The sequence below is a fragment of the Callionymus lyra genome, chromosome 1 (genome assembly GCF_982586985.1).
Source record: "Callionymus lyra chromosome 1, fCalLyr1.hap1.1, whole genome shotgun sequence".
Classification (NCBI taxonomy): Eukaryota; Metazoa; Chordata; class Actinopteri; order Syngnathiformes; family Callionymidae; genus Callionymus; species Callionymus lyra.
The window spans coordinates 37,069,915-37,088,524 of NC_141818.1; the positions used below are offsets into that span (position 1 = coordinate 37,069,915).

General features: G+C 36.3%; 2 protein-coding genes across 2 annotated transcripts; both read left to right on the plus strand.

Annotated features, from left to right (window-relative positions):
- Positions 1-3,800: 3,800 nt before the first annotated feature.
- On the plus strand, positions 3,801-8,884 carry LOC148089358 (GTPase IMAP family member 9-like). The gene is made up of 3 exons (XM_087806082.1): positions 3,801-3,879; positions 6,979-7,026; positions 7,522-8,884. Exons 1-3 carry the CDS (start codon positions 3,840-3,842, stop codon positions 8,526-8,528), a joined length of 1,095 nt encoding a protein of 364 aa, XP_087662208.1. The 5' UTR covers positions 3,801-3,839; the 3' UTR covers positions 8,529-8,884.
- A 1,079-nt stretch (positions 8,885-9,963) lies between these two features.
- Positions 9,964-17,317, plus strand: LOC148089359 (GTPase IMAP family member 7-like). The gene is made up of 6 exons (XM_087785865.1): positions 9,964-9,984; positions 10,528-10,633; positions 13,568-13,609; positions 15,949-15,999; positions 16,489-17,151; positions 17,202-17,317. The coding sequence occupies exons 1-6, from the start codon at positions 9,964-9,966 to the stop codon at positions 17,315-17,317; spliced, it is 999 nt and encodes a 332-aa protein (XP_087641991.1).
- Positions 17,318-18,610: the final 1,293 nt, after the last annotated feature.

Below are 18,610 nucleotides of genomic sequence, written 5' to 3' on the forward strand. Positions count from 1 at the left end.
TATATATATATATATATATATATATATATATATATATATATATATATATATATATATATACTAAATGTCCTTCTGACGTTTGTAAGTTTTCATGGCAGAAAATGTACCTGATTGTCCTAAACAGAGTTCCGAGGTCTTGATAATGTTGATAGGAAGTCGATGTTTCCTGTCAACAGAACAATCTCCAAATCTCTGGTTGAGATCCTCACATGAATATACTTTATAGCCTCACAGATCTTATGTTGCTACCCTCGATAGAGAAGCTGAAATGTATTTGTTGTATCATCTTAGTTTCAAAATAAATGGTTTTGAAAAAAAAACTTGTTTCTGCCTCTGGTGTGTCATCTCCGATGTGTATAAATCAATCAATTAATTGTTGCAAAGAGTAAAGAAAATATTTTGTACAAAGTTAGATCCATTCTTTAGGGACCGTATGGAAAAGTACTGGTTTTGCACTGGTACTGGTCAAACCTAAAGAAACACAGAGGGAGAGGAAGATCGTTCCAAGGCTTAGGAGCAACAGCCTGGAAGGATTTCTCTCCTCTGGTCCTGAACCGTGTTCAGGAACCATCAGTAGATTCTGATCCACAGACCTCAGAGCCCGAGCTGGGGTGTAAGGCTGGATCAGTTCAGTGATGTAAGGAGGAGTCTGACCATGAATAGATCTGAAAGTAAGAGCCAGAATTTTAAAGTTGATCCTGAAAGAAACTTGAAGCCCGTGAAGCGACCCAAAACAGAACCTTGACTCCGCACAAAAAAAAAAATGACTTGATTATTTACATCTTTGAAATTGTTGATTTGAAATCCTTAATAATCGACCTGAGGAAGAAAATACCAAAAATAAAATATAAAAACAACACAAATGGTTGTCTGGTATACTGCGTCACTCGCGCGCGGACTCGATGCGTTTCTTTTCTCCTGAAAAGCTCAAGATAGATGTTTCGATTTCAGGTGAGAAGTCGGCGCGGAAAAACGACTCGTCGGGGTTTCTGTGATGGATTCGAACCTTTCCGAATCATAGCTGAAGATTCCCTCACGACTCTTGTCCAAATAACCGCCATTTGTTTATGTAACTGCTCATTTCTTGGTGTACGGAGGCCTTAAGAAGCAGCGCTCTTGCCTGCTACGAGAAGCCGGTCTTGCCCACATGCATTGTGCGCTTTTCCCGTTCTGTACCGCGTGATGAATATTTTGTTAGATTAAAATTATTATATACTATACGTATACGCCATACTTAAAATAATGCTAAAACATGTTCAAAATATAAAGTATAAATTACTCTCTTGATCTAAGAGCGGGTACGTGAATACACATTCACAATCAACATTCCACTCCAGACTGATTCACACTGGTTCGAGGCAAGCTTGTATCAGAATTAGAGATACGACACCGGTAATTTAAAACATCTGTTTATCTGCAAATCACACCTTAAATCATAAATCAAAGAACGAAGCAAGACACACCCGGGAAAGGGGGGCTTAAAGACGGAAGAGCAGAAAACCCCCGCCCAAGAACATTTGAATGATTAGATTAGACAAATTAGGAAATTAGGAAGTTCTCTCTGCGGGTGATAGGTACACAAGGAACTTAAAAGGGCCATTTGGCCGGAAAGAGACGACCTCCCGGACGGGAAATTTGTCTTAAATATAGCAATGTTTCTACAGCTCGGGACCTTTTCTCCTGTACAGTAGAAGACTGGGACAAAGTGTGACCGGTCGATCGTAATTAAAAGCTTGTATTTTGTTTGACTTGGAGTGGCGAATAAACGACCCGTTACACACTCTGGATTGTTCATCTTTCTCCACGAAGCGAAGTATAAGACCCCGGACGGAAGTGACGTCGTGTTGGAGCGACGGAACTTACTCCTTGTTTTGATCGTTTGAATTTTTTTAAACGTTTGTTCTATTGAAAAACATCTTGGGTTGCTTTCTTTGGAAGAACAAATGGATAGGATCAAATCTCCGCTTTGGCATGGAGGCTAACATTGTGTTGGTTGGTTAACACTGAATGGCTGCGGAGGACAAGGTTTATTGTAACAGCAAAATACTAGCTTGAAAAAACAAAAGCAATGTGTTTATTTACACTCTAGGTGCAGACTCGTCTTGTTAAACGGAGACAGGTGTGCTTGGATAATGTTGTTTTCTTCTAGTCTGGCTCGTTGGTCAACAATCACATCAATCCAATACGAAAGAACACGGATGTGGGATGCATAGTTGCCTTTTAATGCCATTTATTCGTTCACAAAAGGCTTGAAAAGATTGATCCATAAATTCAATGATCGTCACATATGTAGGATTTATAATGACATTTACATTTTTCACTTAAATGAAGTCAATTGATGATTGTTTGAATGTAACGTTCTACCCGGTGACAAGACTGTTGTTTACTATTATTGTCTATTTTTTGCAGAAATTAGTATTGTTTCAGTGCCGTAAAAACACCCAACTTCTGTTGTGTTTATCAAGAATTATTGAATGTCCAACGCATTATACATCTGTCGAATGCCAGTAACCATGTGTCTTTTCTCTCAATAGTCCCTGGATGAAGACTGTACATTGGAAAATGAAGAGCAAGGAGTAGTCGAGGAGGAGGATGACATCGATCAGCTTAATGATGACACCTTTGGAGCAGGAGCCGTCTGTAAATATTGTTTTTTTTTGGTGGTTTGATGTGATTTTCAGTTTTCTAAATCAGACATAACTACAGGGAACTGTTTGAATATCATGTATAGGCACAATTCTGTATAGCAAATAATTTCTCTAATTAAGTTGAGATGTATAAGTTGACATTTTATACGTTTTATTTAAATACAATGGTACACTGTTGAGTTTGTTTTCATAACAAATGTCCAGTCTTATCATGATCATTTTCATTCTTGATCTTTTTTTACTTTTTTAATCATCTCTTTAACTTCTTCTAAATATCACCTTCACTGATTCTCTTTTGCGGGGCCAAATAAGAGATAGAGTCGTTGAATGTCTGAAGCTATACTTGGGACCACGTCACATATATAACCGTACTCTTTGACTTTAAATCCTCCAGTAAAACATCTTGGGAGGCTTTTCAGTCTTGGTTGGGTTTACTGTCGATGGATGATGATTTATAACTTTATTTATATCCCACACACACACACCTATTCCTACAACACACACACACAAATGTGTTACTTTCACTTTCTATTAACTAAACTCAAATATAATTTCAGCGTCTTCCAACAGTAGTGTGAATACATGCTCATGTGAAAACGTTAATACCTCCACCACTACTGCACTTTACTTTTTTATTTTTTCATAATTAATAGTGTGTGTTAAAAAAAATAATTGTTTAGTCTTGTATTCTCTGGCCCAGAGTCGGGGTCGGACATTCTGAAAACCTCCCTCACGTGGTAATGCAAATGGTTAAACAAACAAATATAAATGGATGTATAATGGACATGTTGTTCCTCTGCTCCCCTTGTTTCCCCATTTCCCTGACCTTCACAGAGAGGTCAGTGGTCTACATAATCTTTTTAAAGCAATGTTGTCGAGTGGATTAAAAGTCTATAAAATTATGCAGTAAGATCACGTGGACACACACACACACACAATATAACTCATTCACATATTCATATGCACAATGTGTTGTTATTTAAGATATACTAGACATGCGATTGTGGAGCAGAAATGCCGTGACTTACAGTAAATGGTTGTGGGGGGAGAGCGTGTCTCAGGAGATTTCCCCGGTGAATTTGCATGAAAGGGGCGGAGTTATAAGATATATAACTTGAGAAATGTGCTCTCCTACTCAGACTTAATCTTCATTTCGCTGCCGGAACATCTGAACCATCTCAACGTGACAATATGGAGCAGATGAGCCGCAAACAGATGTGCGAGTCGTTGGGTGAGTGTGAATTGCTGCTTCACTGGAAATTATTTGAAAGGTTGGCAAGGTGTTTGGGTTTAACGGAGGAAGAGTAAGTTTATAAATCATAAAACAAAATATGCAGGTGGCGGATTATCATTCTTATTTTTTGGCATTTAGACTGTTGGATTTCAACTCACACATATTTCACATGATTTCTACTTTAAGTTGGCTCGATATTGACAGATTCGATCTTTGCGCTCTAATACCTCTTTATACGAGTTATTAAAAATAACAAAACCCGATGTATGTTGATCTCTGTTACACTAGCTATGTACTACACACTCATTTTTTAAGAAAACATGTGTTGATCGCACCTAAACAGCAAAAAATAGCGTGAAAGAGCCTCTGCAGGCGCCATATCAAATGAGGGACCGTCTACAAATTACTTACACTGACAAAAATGTAGTGTTGAAAAATATTGTCTGGTTTTAACGAGCAGACTTTCTTTCAATTTCAACTCTGATGGTCCCCAAATTCATGTCACTTATGTAGTACCTTCATATCAAGTTACTACAGTCATTAGTTTTTCAAATTTATTCTTGAAATTTTCAAAATCACCTTTTTTGTGCAATATTTCACATACATTTTGTAATAGCTTTGTAATTACAATTGTGATGGTCACCAAATTCATGTCACTTATGGAGTACCTTCATATCAAGTTACTACACTCATTCGTTTTTTTTAATTATTCTTGAAATTTTCGAAATCACTATTTTTGTGCAATATTTCACATATATTTTGTAATAGCTTTGTAATTAAAATTGTGATGGTCACCAAATTCAAGTCACTTATGTAGTACCTTCATGTCAAGTTCCTACACCCATTAGTTTTTTTAATTTCTTCTTGAAATTATAAATATTTAAATATTTTTGTGCAATATTTTAAATACATTTTGTAATAGCTTTGTAATTACAACTCTGATGGTCACCAAATTCATGTCGCTTATGGACTACCGTCATGTCAAGTTACTAGACTCATTAATTTTTCAAATTTCCCTCTAAATTCTTTTAAATCACTATTTACACGCAATATTTCACATAGATTTTGTAATAGCTTTGTAATTACAACTCTGATGGTCACCAAATTCATGTCACTTATGTAGTACCTTCATATGAAGTTACTACACTCATTCGTTTTTAAAATTTCTTCTTGGGATTTAAAATATGACCATTTCTGTGCAATATTTCACATACATTTTTTAATAGCTTTGTAATTACAACTCTGATGGTCACCAAATTCATGTCACTTATGGAGTATCTTCATATCAAGTTACTACACTCATTAGTTTTTTAATTTTCCTCTAAATTCTTTTAAATCACTCTTTTCATGCAATATTTCACATACATTTTGTAATAGCATTGTAATTACAACTCTGATGGTCAAAAAATGAATGTCACTTATGAAGTACCTTCATATCAAGTTACTACACTCATTAGTTTTTTTAATTTCTTCTTGAAATTTTCAAAATCACCATTTCTGTGCAACAGTTCAAATACATTTTGTTAGCGATTTTTAAAAATTCAAGAAGAAGTTAAAAAAACTAATGAGTGTAGTAACTTGATATGAAGGTACTCCATAAGTGACATGAATTTGGTGACCATCAGAGTTGTAATTACTAAGCTATTACAAAATGTACGTGAAATATTGCACAAAAATAGCAATTTTGAAAATTTCAAGAAGAAGTTAAAAAAACTAATGAGTGTAGTAACTTGATATGAAGGTACTCCATAAGTGACATGAATTTGGTGACCATCAGAGTTGTTATTACAAATCTTATTACAAAATGTATGTGAAATATTGCACAAAAATAGTGATTTTGAAAATTTCAAGAATACATTTGAAAAACTAATGAGTGTAGTAACTTGATATGAAGCTACTACATAAGTGACATGAATTTGGTGACCATCACAATTGTAATTACAAAGCTATTACAAAATGTATGTGAAATATTGTACAAAGATAACGATTTTGAAAATTTCAAGAAGAAATTCGGAAAACTAACGAGTGTAGTAACTTGATATGAAGGTACTTCATAAGTGACATGAATTTGGTGACCATCACAATTGTAATTACAAAGCTATTACAAAATGTATGTGAAATATTGCACAAAAATAGCGATTTTGAAAATTTTAAGAAAAAATAAAATAAAACTAATGAGTGTAGTAACTTGACACAACGGTACTCCATAAGTGACATGCATTTGGTTACCATCAGAGTTGTAATTACAAAGCTATTACAAAATGTATGTGAAATATTGCACAAAAAAGGTGATTTTGAAAATTTTAAGAAAAAATAAAAAAAAACTAATGAGTGTAGTAACTTGACACAACGGTACTCTATAAGTGACATGAATTTGGTGACCATCACAATTGTAATTACAAAGCTATTAAAAAATGTATGTGAAATATTGCACAAAAATTGTCATATTTATAATTTCAAGAAGACATTAAAAAAACTAATGAGTGTAGTAACTTGACATGAAGGTACTCCATAAGTGACATGAATTTGGTGACCATCACAATTGTAATTACAAAGCTATTACAAAATGTATGTAAAATATTGCACAAAAATAGTGATTTTGAAAATTTCAAGAAGAAATTAAAAAAAACAATGAGTGTAGTAACTTGAAAAGTGACATGAATTTGGTGACCATCAGAGTTGTAATTACAAAGCTATTACACAATCTATGTGAAATATTGCACAAAAATAGTGATTTTGAAAAGAAATGTAAAAAAACTAATGAGTGTGGTAACATATATATGGAGGCCCTTCTTTGGTCACATGATCATGGTGACCATAAAAACTAAAATTAAGGATTTATAAAGACGGGAATTAAATGAAGTCAACCCTTTCTCGGTGTTCGTCCATTGGAGGACGGTCCCTTATACGCCGCCTCACTTGCCGCCTGCATAGAAATCCGTGTATTTTCTCAGGACAATATGACGAGATATTAAGGTTCAAACGCGCTTGTAGTCAATACAGCAGCACCTTAGCGTTCCCGAGTTATTAACGCGCAAAGATCGAATCTGCCAATATCGAGCCAACTTTACTTAAGTATGATTTCTTCGGTTACAGGAATTACAGAGGAGCAGCTGAGATCCCTGCAAGAAGACGGCAAGGATGGTAAGTAAAGTAACATGTTTAATAGGGAAATCTCATTTTTATATGCGTAGGTTTGTGTTCAAATCATCTAAAAAGGAGACATTACAAATTATAATTTAAGTTAATAATAGCAGAATTCTGTTTAATTATTATTACTATTATTGTTTCCAGATCAGGATTCAAAATATGTGTAAGGTATAATGCATCGAGTCAAGATACAATAATTAACCAATAGCAAACAGAAGCAAATAATTCAGGAACAAACGTCATAATAAAAAACAAATCTATTGCCTGTTTAGAAAGATTAATCGACTGGTAGGTTTTATAGGATTTGTGCTTGAATCTCATTTTGGTGAAGACACACACACACACATTTGTTATTAACACACATCTTTTTCTGACAGTTTTCATACTTAATATACAAACAGGACTGTATGACTTTAACTTCCTAGTTTGCTGTCAGCTTCAGCCGTGGAGATTTTATTGGTGGACTGACTGTTCTTGTTGGTTCCACAGAGTCTTTTAAGACCAACGAAAATGTGACAAGGATCGTGCTGGTGGGGAAGACCGGCAGCGGGAAGAGCGCAACTGGCAACACCATCTTGGGAGGAGTCCACTTCAAGTCCAAGTTCAGCCCGGAGTCTTTGACTGTCAACTGCTCCAAGGCAGAAGCTATGGTGGGCGAACAAATGGTGGCTGTTATCGACACCCCGGGGTTCTTCGACACCAGTTACAGTGTTGACAAGACCAGCATGGACATCCGTCAGTGTATTAGCTTTGCCTCTCCTGGACCTCACATCTTCCTGGTGGTCATCAGGCTGGGAAGGTTCACCGATGAAGAGGCTCAGTCAGTGCAGTGTATTCAAGAAACGTTTGGTCCAGCAGCCGACAAGTATAGCATGGTGCTGTTCACTCATGGTGACCTGCTCGATAAAAGCATCGAAGACTTCTTGAAGGAAAGCAAACCGCTTCAGGATCTAGTGTCCAGATGCAATGGTCAGTACCAGGTGTTCAACAACCAATCAAAAGATAACTCCCAGGTCATCGAGCTGCTCCAGAAGATCCGTACAATTGTCGATAGAAACGGTGGGCACCACTACACCAACGAGATGTTCCAGGAAGCAGAGAAAGCTATTGAAAGGGAAAAGCAGAGGATCCTAGCAGAGAATGAAGAGAAGATCCGCGAAGAGAGAGAGCAGATCAAGAGAGAGAGCGAATCTGTGTTTGATAAAAAGCTTGAAGAAATCTCTGCCAAGATGGAAGCAAATCAGGAGCGTGAGAGGAAGAGGATGGAAAAAGAGAATGTCATGGAAAAGGAGATGGAAAAGGAGCTGAACAGAAGGAGAGAGATGGAACTGAAGGAGATGGACGAGTATAAGAAGATGCTAAAGGAGGAGATGAACGCGAAGATAGAGAAGATCAAGAAGGAGACTGAGGAGAAAGCCAGAGCTGAAGCTGAGAAATCCAACTGGTTCACCCAAATGTTGGGGTTTTTAAAAAAATACGTTTTTCTCTTAAAGTGAAACCTGGTTTCAACTACCTGGATTAATTAAGGTCCAAAACTTTGTACTGTATCTCTCAATAATCTTCCTTATTGTTGCACAGTTATCTGAACAGCATTTACTGTTTCAATAAATATCCTTACAATGTAACATTTGTTAATCTTACAAGTTATAATAAATATCCTCCTTCTGACGTTTGTAAGTTTTTCATGGCAGAAAATGTACCCGATTGTCCTAAACAGAGTTCCGAGGTCTTGATAATGTGAATAGGAAGAACAATCTCCAAATCTCTTGTTGAGATCCTCACATGAATATACTTTATAGCCTCCCAGATCTTATGTTGCTACCCTCGATAGAGAAGCTGAAATGTATTTGTTGTATCATCTTAATTGCAAAATAAAGGTTTTAAAAAAAAAAATTGTTTCTGCCTCTGGTGTGTCATCTCAGATGTGTATAAACCAATAAATCAATTGTTGCAAAGAGTAAAAAAAATATTTTGGACAAAGTTAGATCCATTCTTTAATGACCGTTTGAAAAGTACTGGTTTTGAACTAGTACTGGTCAAACCTAAAGAAACACAGAGGGAGAGGAAGATCGTTCCAAAGCTTAGGAGCAACAGCCTGGAAGGATTTCTCTCCTCTGGTCCTGAACCGTGTTCAGGAACCAATAGTAGATTCTGATCCACAGACCTCAGAGCCCGAGCTGGGGTGTAAGGCTGGATCAGATCACTGATGTAAGGAGGAGCCTGACCATGAATAGATCGGAAAGTAAGAACCAGAATTTTAAAGTTGAACCTGAAAGAAACTTGCAGCCAGTGAAGAGACCCAAAACAGAATCTTGACTCCGCACTAAAAAAAAAAGACTTGATTATTTACATCTTTGAAATTGTCAATTTGGAATCATTAATAATTAATCAACCTGAGGAAGAAAATACCAAAAATAAAATATAAAAACAACACAAAATGTTAAACACTGGACAGATCAGGATGGGTTTAAATTACAAGTGCCAAAAGCACAAACCGTATCACAAAATGACACAAAACATGTATTTAAACAATCTGCTAAACTCTGGAATATTATTTGTAATATTATTTGATGAAACACATTGATAAATTAAAAGATAAAAGTCGAATATTTACACATTAAAAAAAAAATCTGCATAGTAACTATTAAGTAAGAAAGTAAGTAATTTTTATTTGTATAGCGCTTTTCTAGACCAGGGTCACAAAGCGCTTAAACAATCAAAACAATATTCAATAAAGTATATACTTTAAAGGGCAAGATAAAATAAAATGTGTTATTAAGAAGATACAATCACTTAAATATAAAATAAACTCACTATTCAATAATGGATTAAGTTTTCTTCTTTTGTATCTTTCCTTCGTATTTTTAATCAGCCACATTGCATTGCTTTCTTCGGAAGAACGAACCGATAGGATCAAATCGCTGCTTTAGCATGGAGGCTAACATTGTGTTGGTTGGTTAACACTGAATGCCTGCGGAGGACAAGGTTTATTGTAACAGCAAAAATACTAGCTTGAAAAAACAAAACAAATGTGTTTATTTACACTCTAGGTGCAGACTCGTCTTGTTAAATGGAGACAGGTGTGCTTGGATAATGTTGTTTTCTTCTAGTCTGGCTCGTTGGTAAACAATCGCATCAATCCAATACGAAAGACCACGGATATGGGATGCATAGTTGCCTTTTAATGCCATTTATTCGTTCACAAAAGGCTTACAAAGATCGATCCATAAATTCAATGATCGTCACATATGTAGGATTTATAATAACATTTACATTTTTCACTTAAATTAAGTCAATTGATGATTGTTTTAATGTAACGTTCTACCCTGTGACAAGACTGTTGTTTACTATTATTGTCTATTTTTTGCAGATATGAGTATTGTTTCAGTGCCGTAAAAACACCCAACTTCTGTTGTGTTTATCAAGAATTATTGAATGTCCAACGCATTATACATCTGTCGAATGCCAGTAACCATGTGTCTTTTCTCTCAATAGTCCCTGGATGAAGACTGTACATTGGAAAATGAAGAGCAAGGAGTAGTCGAGGAGGAGGATGACATCGATCAGCTTAATGATGACACCTTTGGAGCAGGAGCCATCGGTAAAAATTGTTTTCTATTTGTTCAGGCTTTTCCTTGATTTTCTTGAACTCCTGTTGTGTTATCAGTTTTATCTTGATCTTTAAAATATATACTTTATTGAATATTGTTTTGATTGTTTAAGCGCTTTGTGACCCTGGTCTGGAAAAGCGCTATATAAATAAAAATTACTTACTTAATTACTTACTTACATACTGATGTTGACACAGATCCTGTGGAGGGGATTCGCTTCTAAAGAATATATATCCAGTGAATATTGTTCATTTCAACCTTGACCAATCACATTCATCTGGAACAAAAGCCAACAACAGACTCAAGCCCCTCAAAACCCTCAAAGTTTATTTACGTTTTACTGTTCAAGTTTCAAGGACTACAAAATGAAGCACTTAAAGTGACTCCCATTTTTCATAAGCAACCACTGTGTCCAGTCAATCACATAACTTCACTGAACAATAGCCCTGAAATACTTGGAAGCAGCTACAACCAAACCCTCCATACAGAAGACAATCAATGGAAGCATATCTCACAACCAATTTATTATATGAGCACAGACACTGAAATATAATTTATATAAATAATAATAATAATAATAAATAATAAATAATCATTTTAGTTTTTATATCTCTCAACATTTATCAATAATTGTCGATGGATGATGATTTATAACTTTATTTATATCCCACACACACACACACCTATTCCTACAACACACACACACAAATGTGTTACTTTCACTTTCTATTATCTAAACTCAAATATAATTTCAGCGTCTTCCAACAGCAGTGTGAATACATGCTCATGTGATAACATAAATACCTCCACCACTACTGCACTTTACTTTTTAATTTTTTCATAAATAATAGTGTGTGTTAAAAAGCGTTTAGTCTTGTATTCTCTGGCCCAGAGTCGGGGTCGGACATTCTGAAAACCTCCCTCACGTGGTAATGCAAATGGTTAAACAAACAAATATAAATGGATGTATAATGGACATGTTGTTCCTCTGCTCCCCTTGTTTCCCCATTTCCCTGACCTTCACAGAGAGGTCAGTGGATTAAAAGTCTACAAGATGATGCAGTAAGATCAGGTGGACACACACACACACACACACACACACACATACACACACACACACACACACACACACAATATAACTCATTCACATATTCATATGCACAATGCAACCTTATTCAAGATATACTAGACACAGACCCGGCTGCAGAAAAACATTTAAGGGGGGGCATTACATTTTATCAGGGGGGCAAACGTTTCAACCTAAACACGTATTGGCTTCAGGCTGAACAATGGCTCTGGGTCGACTCGCACAGTACAGAGAAATAATTCTCCCATTACTAAAAAGTGACTTAAAAAAAACTAACAACTAACAACAAAGTTTAGTGCTGTGTCCATGTATTAAACTAAAGACTTTAAACACCTCAGCTTCACTTCTACTAAAAACAACCTGAACACTGGATTGAAAACCAAATACGTTTTTGTCTCATTGAACAAAATCATGGTAGGTGTGATGTGTGATCTGTTTGATACTTGATGAAGCCCAGTTGCTGAAAAATATGTTTTTTAAAGGTCACCAAATGACCAACATGACAATACAGGCTCATTCTACAGGAGGTACAATAAAAACAATACTGAACTTTCACCGAGCCCAAGTCCAAGGCAGGAGTCTTGGTGAGTTCAAGTAAAGCTTGAGCTGCAGCTACTCTCTTAGTTTGAATGTTCACTCCAGGGTTCAGGTTGACTTCAGTGTGTTTTCAGTAGACATAGATGGTCTTCCTGCTCGCTCTCCTTGTTACTTTTTCTTGTCAGGGTATTATGGATGTTCATACTGAAAACCAACGAGATGTTTTCTATATCACAGACTAAGCTACACACACAGGCAAATGAAAAAAAACAGAAATATGTCATGTTCACTGAACAGATAATTTACAAACACATTTTTCATATTGTATAAAACTGAAACATTCTATTGAATGACTGAACAATCTACCTTAATATCCTCGTGTCCATTTAGTTCATATTCAACGTCTGCTGTCTCTCTGGTCTGTTTATCTGGATTGTTGTCGCGGGGGCAGCAGCTTCAGCAGAGGTCCATACTTTCTTCTCCCCAGTTACATCGTCCAGCTCTATCTGGAGGACCCTCCTGTGTTTCCAGCCCAGTGGAGGAACATGGTTCAGTGTGTCCTGGGTCCTCCCTGGGTTCTATCAGTGGAACATGCTCTGAACATCTCACCAGGAAGGTGGATTTCTTTTAATCTGATGCCAATCCATCTCAGCAACTTCATCTAAGACAAGAAATCAGAGAGAAGTCAGTTTGGATAAAAAAAAGTTTCCTCAAATTCTTTAAGATTCTCACTGACGCTCGATGAAGTTTGATTTTCTTCCATCATGATGACATCAGTCCTTGCCTAATAAGAGTCAAATGTTATTAAAACAGATTCAGACTAGGATCTGATTCATTATGAATTAAACATATTTAAACGTTTGTTTTTTTTAATTAGTAGAAATACCGAAAAAGAAAAATCAATTCTTAAATACCTTCTTTATTCTTCTGTTGTGTTTTTTGTCTGGTTAAGAAGAAACATAATTAAAATAAACCCAAGATGTTCATAAATCAATGTAAAAATGTGATTTCATGGACGTTTACCTCTTTGTCTTTTTATTAAACAAACTACAGGACATGTGATCAGTAGAACGATCACAATCGCAACAATAATTCCAGCCATTTTTCCTGGTGTCAAACCTTCTCGACATACAGCGTCAGAAGAAATGGTTCCTTCTCGTAGATATGTTGAACATCTACAAAGACAAGTGGAGACAGTTTAGAAGAAAACATCTGGAGCAAACATTTGTGAAGCTTCACTCACTGTTTGTGATCCTGACATGACGTGAACGTTCCATTTGAAAATGTTCCTTCACTGCAGGTTCCACACTCAGTGTCTGTGGAGGACGTTCCTGTGAAGAACATTGTGTGTGTCTTATAGTTTCTGCACTCTTGCATTTCACATGTTGGATGTGAAACTCACCTGCTCTGATGATGAACTGTCCTGGTTCACATGTGGAGTGTCGCTGTGCTGCCACACATGTGTCCAATGAGCCGTCCACACAGAAAAAAACCTCCAGAGGTTCACACTTGGTGTTTGCTGTGAAGGTACAGGATCTGATCTCTCTCAGTCCTGTTAGTCAATAACTAATTCTACATCACATCTACGTACTGAACAACTCATCATTCTAGTGAAGAACAAACTTTACCTTCAGTACAGACGAGACACTTGAAACAATGTTTCTCTCCGTTATATTTGTCCATGTAAGTTCCATCATCACCGGAAATACAGGACGTACCTTGAAATTCTGTGCAATCAACTCTTATTTTGTCACCTGTTAGACAAATAAATAAATCACTAGTTTAAGTGACCGTTTAAGACTTGATCTCACTATTGTCTGAGAACTGATAATAAAGTCTCGACCACTTCTTACTTAAAATTAAAATAACAATGTCAACATTCAGTGCATGTTTAAAATAAAAGTCAGAAAATAGGTCAAAATTACAACAAGTCATAAATCAACATTTATAGAGTCGCAGACTGGATCTTACCTGGAATACACTTTGGACAACATTCTTCTCCTTCGTCTGATCTCAACACATATTCAGTGTAGTGACAGGTCAGTGTGTTTACCTCCGTTATAGTAGAAAACAACTGTATAAACAAAACAACATAAAATAATCTTCATCACTGATCAGAGAAATAATGCTCAGTTGTTCATGCAAATATTTAACACTGACAAAAGAGCGACTAATATTTAAATAAAAATAAATGGTTTAATATTGGTAGGTTTTATTTGTCCGTCTTTAAATCGTATTATTCTGTTGACATTCTTTACATTATACTTCACAGTTTTAACAAGATAAAGGACTGATTCCTGGTTTTACCATCAACAAAATACCTTCATATTAAGAATATGTTATAGAATCACACACACAGTAACTATTCTGGTTGAAGATCACACTCAATTATTTACTACAAATAATCTCACAGTGAAAATTGTATCATAAAGAAAAATAAACAAAAAAAACTCACCAGTAATAGAAGAATTGACATAAATCCGATCGTCATGTTTTCAGACATTTGTCAACAAGGAACATCAGGAGTTAAAAAACCTGGTGACTCTACTTCGCTCCTTTATGCTCAACTCTTGAGTTACTTTCATGTGAGAACACACAACAACGCTAACAGCAATCCGGGATTCAAAATATGTTCGTTTATTATCTCTAAACACACATCCATCAATGTCAAGAGAACAGCGCACTCAAGTGGTCATTAGGTTCCACTACAGTTATTGTTATCGTTTGACATTAATGGTTAAAGTTGCTTATAGAGTCAGTCATTGGTTTTGGTTTTCTACCTAGACACCTGCCTTGGACTTGGGCTCCGTTCAGTGTTTTTATTGTACCTTTTAAAAACAAGGCTCTGGTCATGTGGTGCCCTTAAAAATATATATATTTTTCAGCCACTGGGCTTCATCAAGTATCAAACAGATCACACATCACACCTAACATGATTTTGTTCAATGAGATTAAAACTTATTTGATTGTTCAATCCAGTGTTCAGGTTGACTTCAGTGCTTATGTTTTTAGTAGAAGTGAAGCTGTTGTGCTTTAGTTTAATAAATGGACACAGCACTAAACTTTGTTGTTGGTTGTAAGTTGTTTTTTTTAACTTTGGGATCAACCGTCACTTTTTAGTTATTTAATTATTTCTCTGTACTGTGCGAGTCGACCCAGAGCCATTGTTCAGCCTGTAGCCACGTGTTTAGGTTGAAAAGTTTGCCCCCCTGAAAAAAATGTAATGCCCCCCCTTAAATGTTTTTCTGCGGCCGGGTCTGATTGTGGAGCAGAAATGGCGTGACTTACAGTAAATGGATGTGGGGGGAGAGTGTGTCTAAGGGGATTTCCCCGGTGAATTTGCATGAAAGCTGCAGAGTTATAAGCTATATCACTTGAGAAATGTGCTCTCCTACTAAAACTTAATGTTCATTTCGCTGCCGGAACATCTGAACCCTCTCATCGTGACAATATGGAGCAGCTGTGGCGCCAACAGATGTGCGAGTCGTTGGGTGAGTGTGAATTGATGCTTCCTCTGGAAATGATTTGAAATGTTGGCAAGGTGTTTGGGTTTAACGGAGGAAGAGTGAGTTTATAAATCTTAATACCAAATATGCAGGTGGCTGATTATCATTCTTATTTTTTTTACATTTAGACTGTTGGATTTCAACTCAAACATATTTCACATGATTTCTTCTGTTACAGGAATTACAGATGAGCAGCTGAGATCCCTGCAAGAAGACGACAAGGATGGTAAGTAAAGTAACATGTTTAATAGGGAAATCTCATTTTTATATGCGTAGGATTGTGTTCAAATCCTCTAAAAGAGAGACATTACAAATTATAATTTAAGTTAATAATTGCAGAATTCTGTTTTATTATTATTATTGTTTCCAGATCAGGATTCAAAATATGTGTAAGGTATAATGCATTGAGACAAGATACCATAATTCACCAGTAGCAAACAGAAGCAAATTATTCAGGAATAAACGTTATAATAAAAAACAAATCTATTGCCTGTTAAGAAATATTAATCGACTGGTAGGTTTTAGAGGATTTTTGCTTGAATCTCATTTTGGTGAAGACACACACACACACATTTGTTCTTAACACACGTCTTTTTCTGACAGTTTTCATACTTAATATACAAACATGACTCTATGACTTTAACTTCCTAGTTTGCTGTCAGCTTCAGCCGTGGAGATTTTATTGGTGGACTGACTGTTCTTGTTGGTTCCACAGAGTCTTTTGAGACCAACGAAAATGTGACAAGGATCGTGCTGGTGGGGAAGACCGGCAGCGGGAAGAGCACAACTGGCAACACCATCTTGGGAGGAGTCCACTTCAAGTCCATGTTCAGCCAGGAGTCTTTGACTGTCAACTGCTCCAAGGCCAAAGCTATGGTGGGCGAACAAATCGTGGCTGTTATCGACACCCCAGGCCTCTTCAATACCAGGTACGGTGTTGGCTGGACCAGAAAGGACATTTGTCAGTGCATTAGCTTTGCCTCTCCTGGACCTCACATCTTCCTGGTGGTCATCAAGCTGGGAAGGTTCACCGATGAAGAGTCTCAGTCAGTGCAGTGGATTCAAAAAAATTTTGGTACAGCAGCCGACAAGTATAGCATGGTGCTGTTCACTCATGGTGACCAGATCGAAGGAAGCATCGAAGACTTCTTGAAGCATAGCAAACCGCTTCAGGATCTAGTCTCCAGATGCAATGGTCAGTACCAGGTGTTCAACAACAAGTCAACAGATAACTCCCAGGTCACCGAGCTGCTCCAGAAGATCCGTACAATTGTCGATAGAAACGGTGGGCACCACTACACCAACGAGATGTTCCAGGAAGCAGAGAAAGCTATTGAAAGGGAAAAGCAGAGGATCCTGGCAGAGAAGATCCGCAAAGAGATAGAGAATATAAAGATATAAAATATAATAAGATGCTAAAGGAGGAGATGAACGCGAAGATAGAGAAGATCAAGAAGGAGATTGAGGAGAAAGCCAGAGCTGAAACTGAGAGCTCCAACATCTTCACCAAAATTGCTGATTTTTTGAAAAACCTTTTCTCTTAAAGTGAAACTTGGTTTCAACTACCTGGATAAATTAAGGTGAAAAACTTTGTACTGCATCTCTCAATAATCTTCCTTATTGTTTCACAAACAGTTATCTGTCCAGCATTTACTGTTTCAATAAATATTCTTACAATGTAAGATTTATTAATCTTACAAGTTATAATAAATATCCTCCTTCTGACGTTTGTAAGTTTTTCATGGCAGAAAATGTACCCGATTGTCCTAAACAGAGTTCCGAGGTCTTGATAATGTGAATTGGAAGAACAATCTCCAAATCTCTGGTTGAGATCCTCACATGAATATACTTAATAGCCTCACAGATCTTATGTTGCTACCCTCGATAGAGAAGCTGAAATGTATTTGTTGTATCATCTTAATTGCAAAATAAAGGTTTTTAAAAAAAAACTTGTTTCTGCCTCTGGTGTGTCATCTCAGATGTGTATAAACCAATAAATCAATTGTTGCAAAGAGTAAAAAAAATATTTTGGACAAAGTTAGATCCATTCTTTAATGACCGTTTGAAAAGTACTGGTTTTGCACTGGTACTGGTCAAACCTAAAGAAACACAGAGGGAGAGGAAGATCGTTCCAAAGCTTAGGAGCAACAGCCTGGAAGGATTTCTCTCCTCTGGTCCTGAAGCTGTTCAGGAACCATCAGTAGATTCTGATCCACAGACCTCGGAGCCCGAGCTGGGGTGTAAGGCTGGTTCAGATCACTCATGTAAGGAGGAGCCTGACCATGAATAGATCTGAAAGTAAGAACCAGAATTTTAAAGAATAACCTGAAAGAAACTTGAAGCCAGTGAAGCGACCCAAAACAGAATCTTGACTCCGCACTAAAAAAAAAAGACTTGATTATTTACATCTTTGAAATTGTCAATTTGGAATCATTAATAATTAATCAACCTGAGGAAGAAAATACCAAAAATAAAATATAAAAACAACACAAAATGTTAAACACTGGACAGATCAGGATGGGTTTAAATTACAAGTGCCAAAAGCACAAACCGTATCACAAAATGACACAAAACATGTATTTAAACAATCTGCTAAACTCTGGAATATTATTTGTAATATTATTTGATGAAACACATTGATAAATTAAAAGATAAAAGTCGAATATTTACACATTAAAAAAAAAATCGTATAGTAACTATTAAATAAGAAAGTAAGTATTTTTTATTTGTATAGCGCTTTTCTAGACCAGGGTCACAAAGCGCTTAAACAATCAAAACAATATTCTATAAAGTATATACTTTAAAGGGCAAGATAAAATAAAATGTGTTATTAAGAA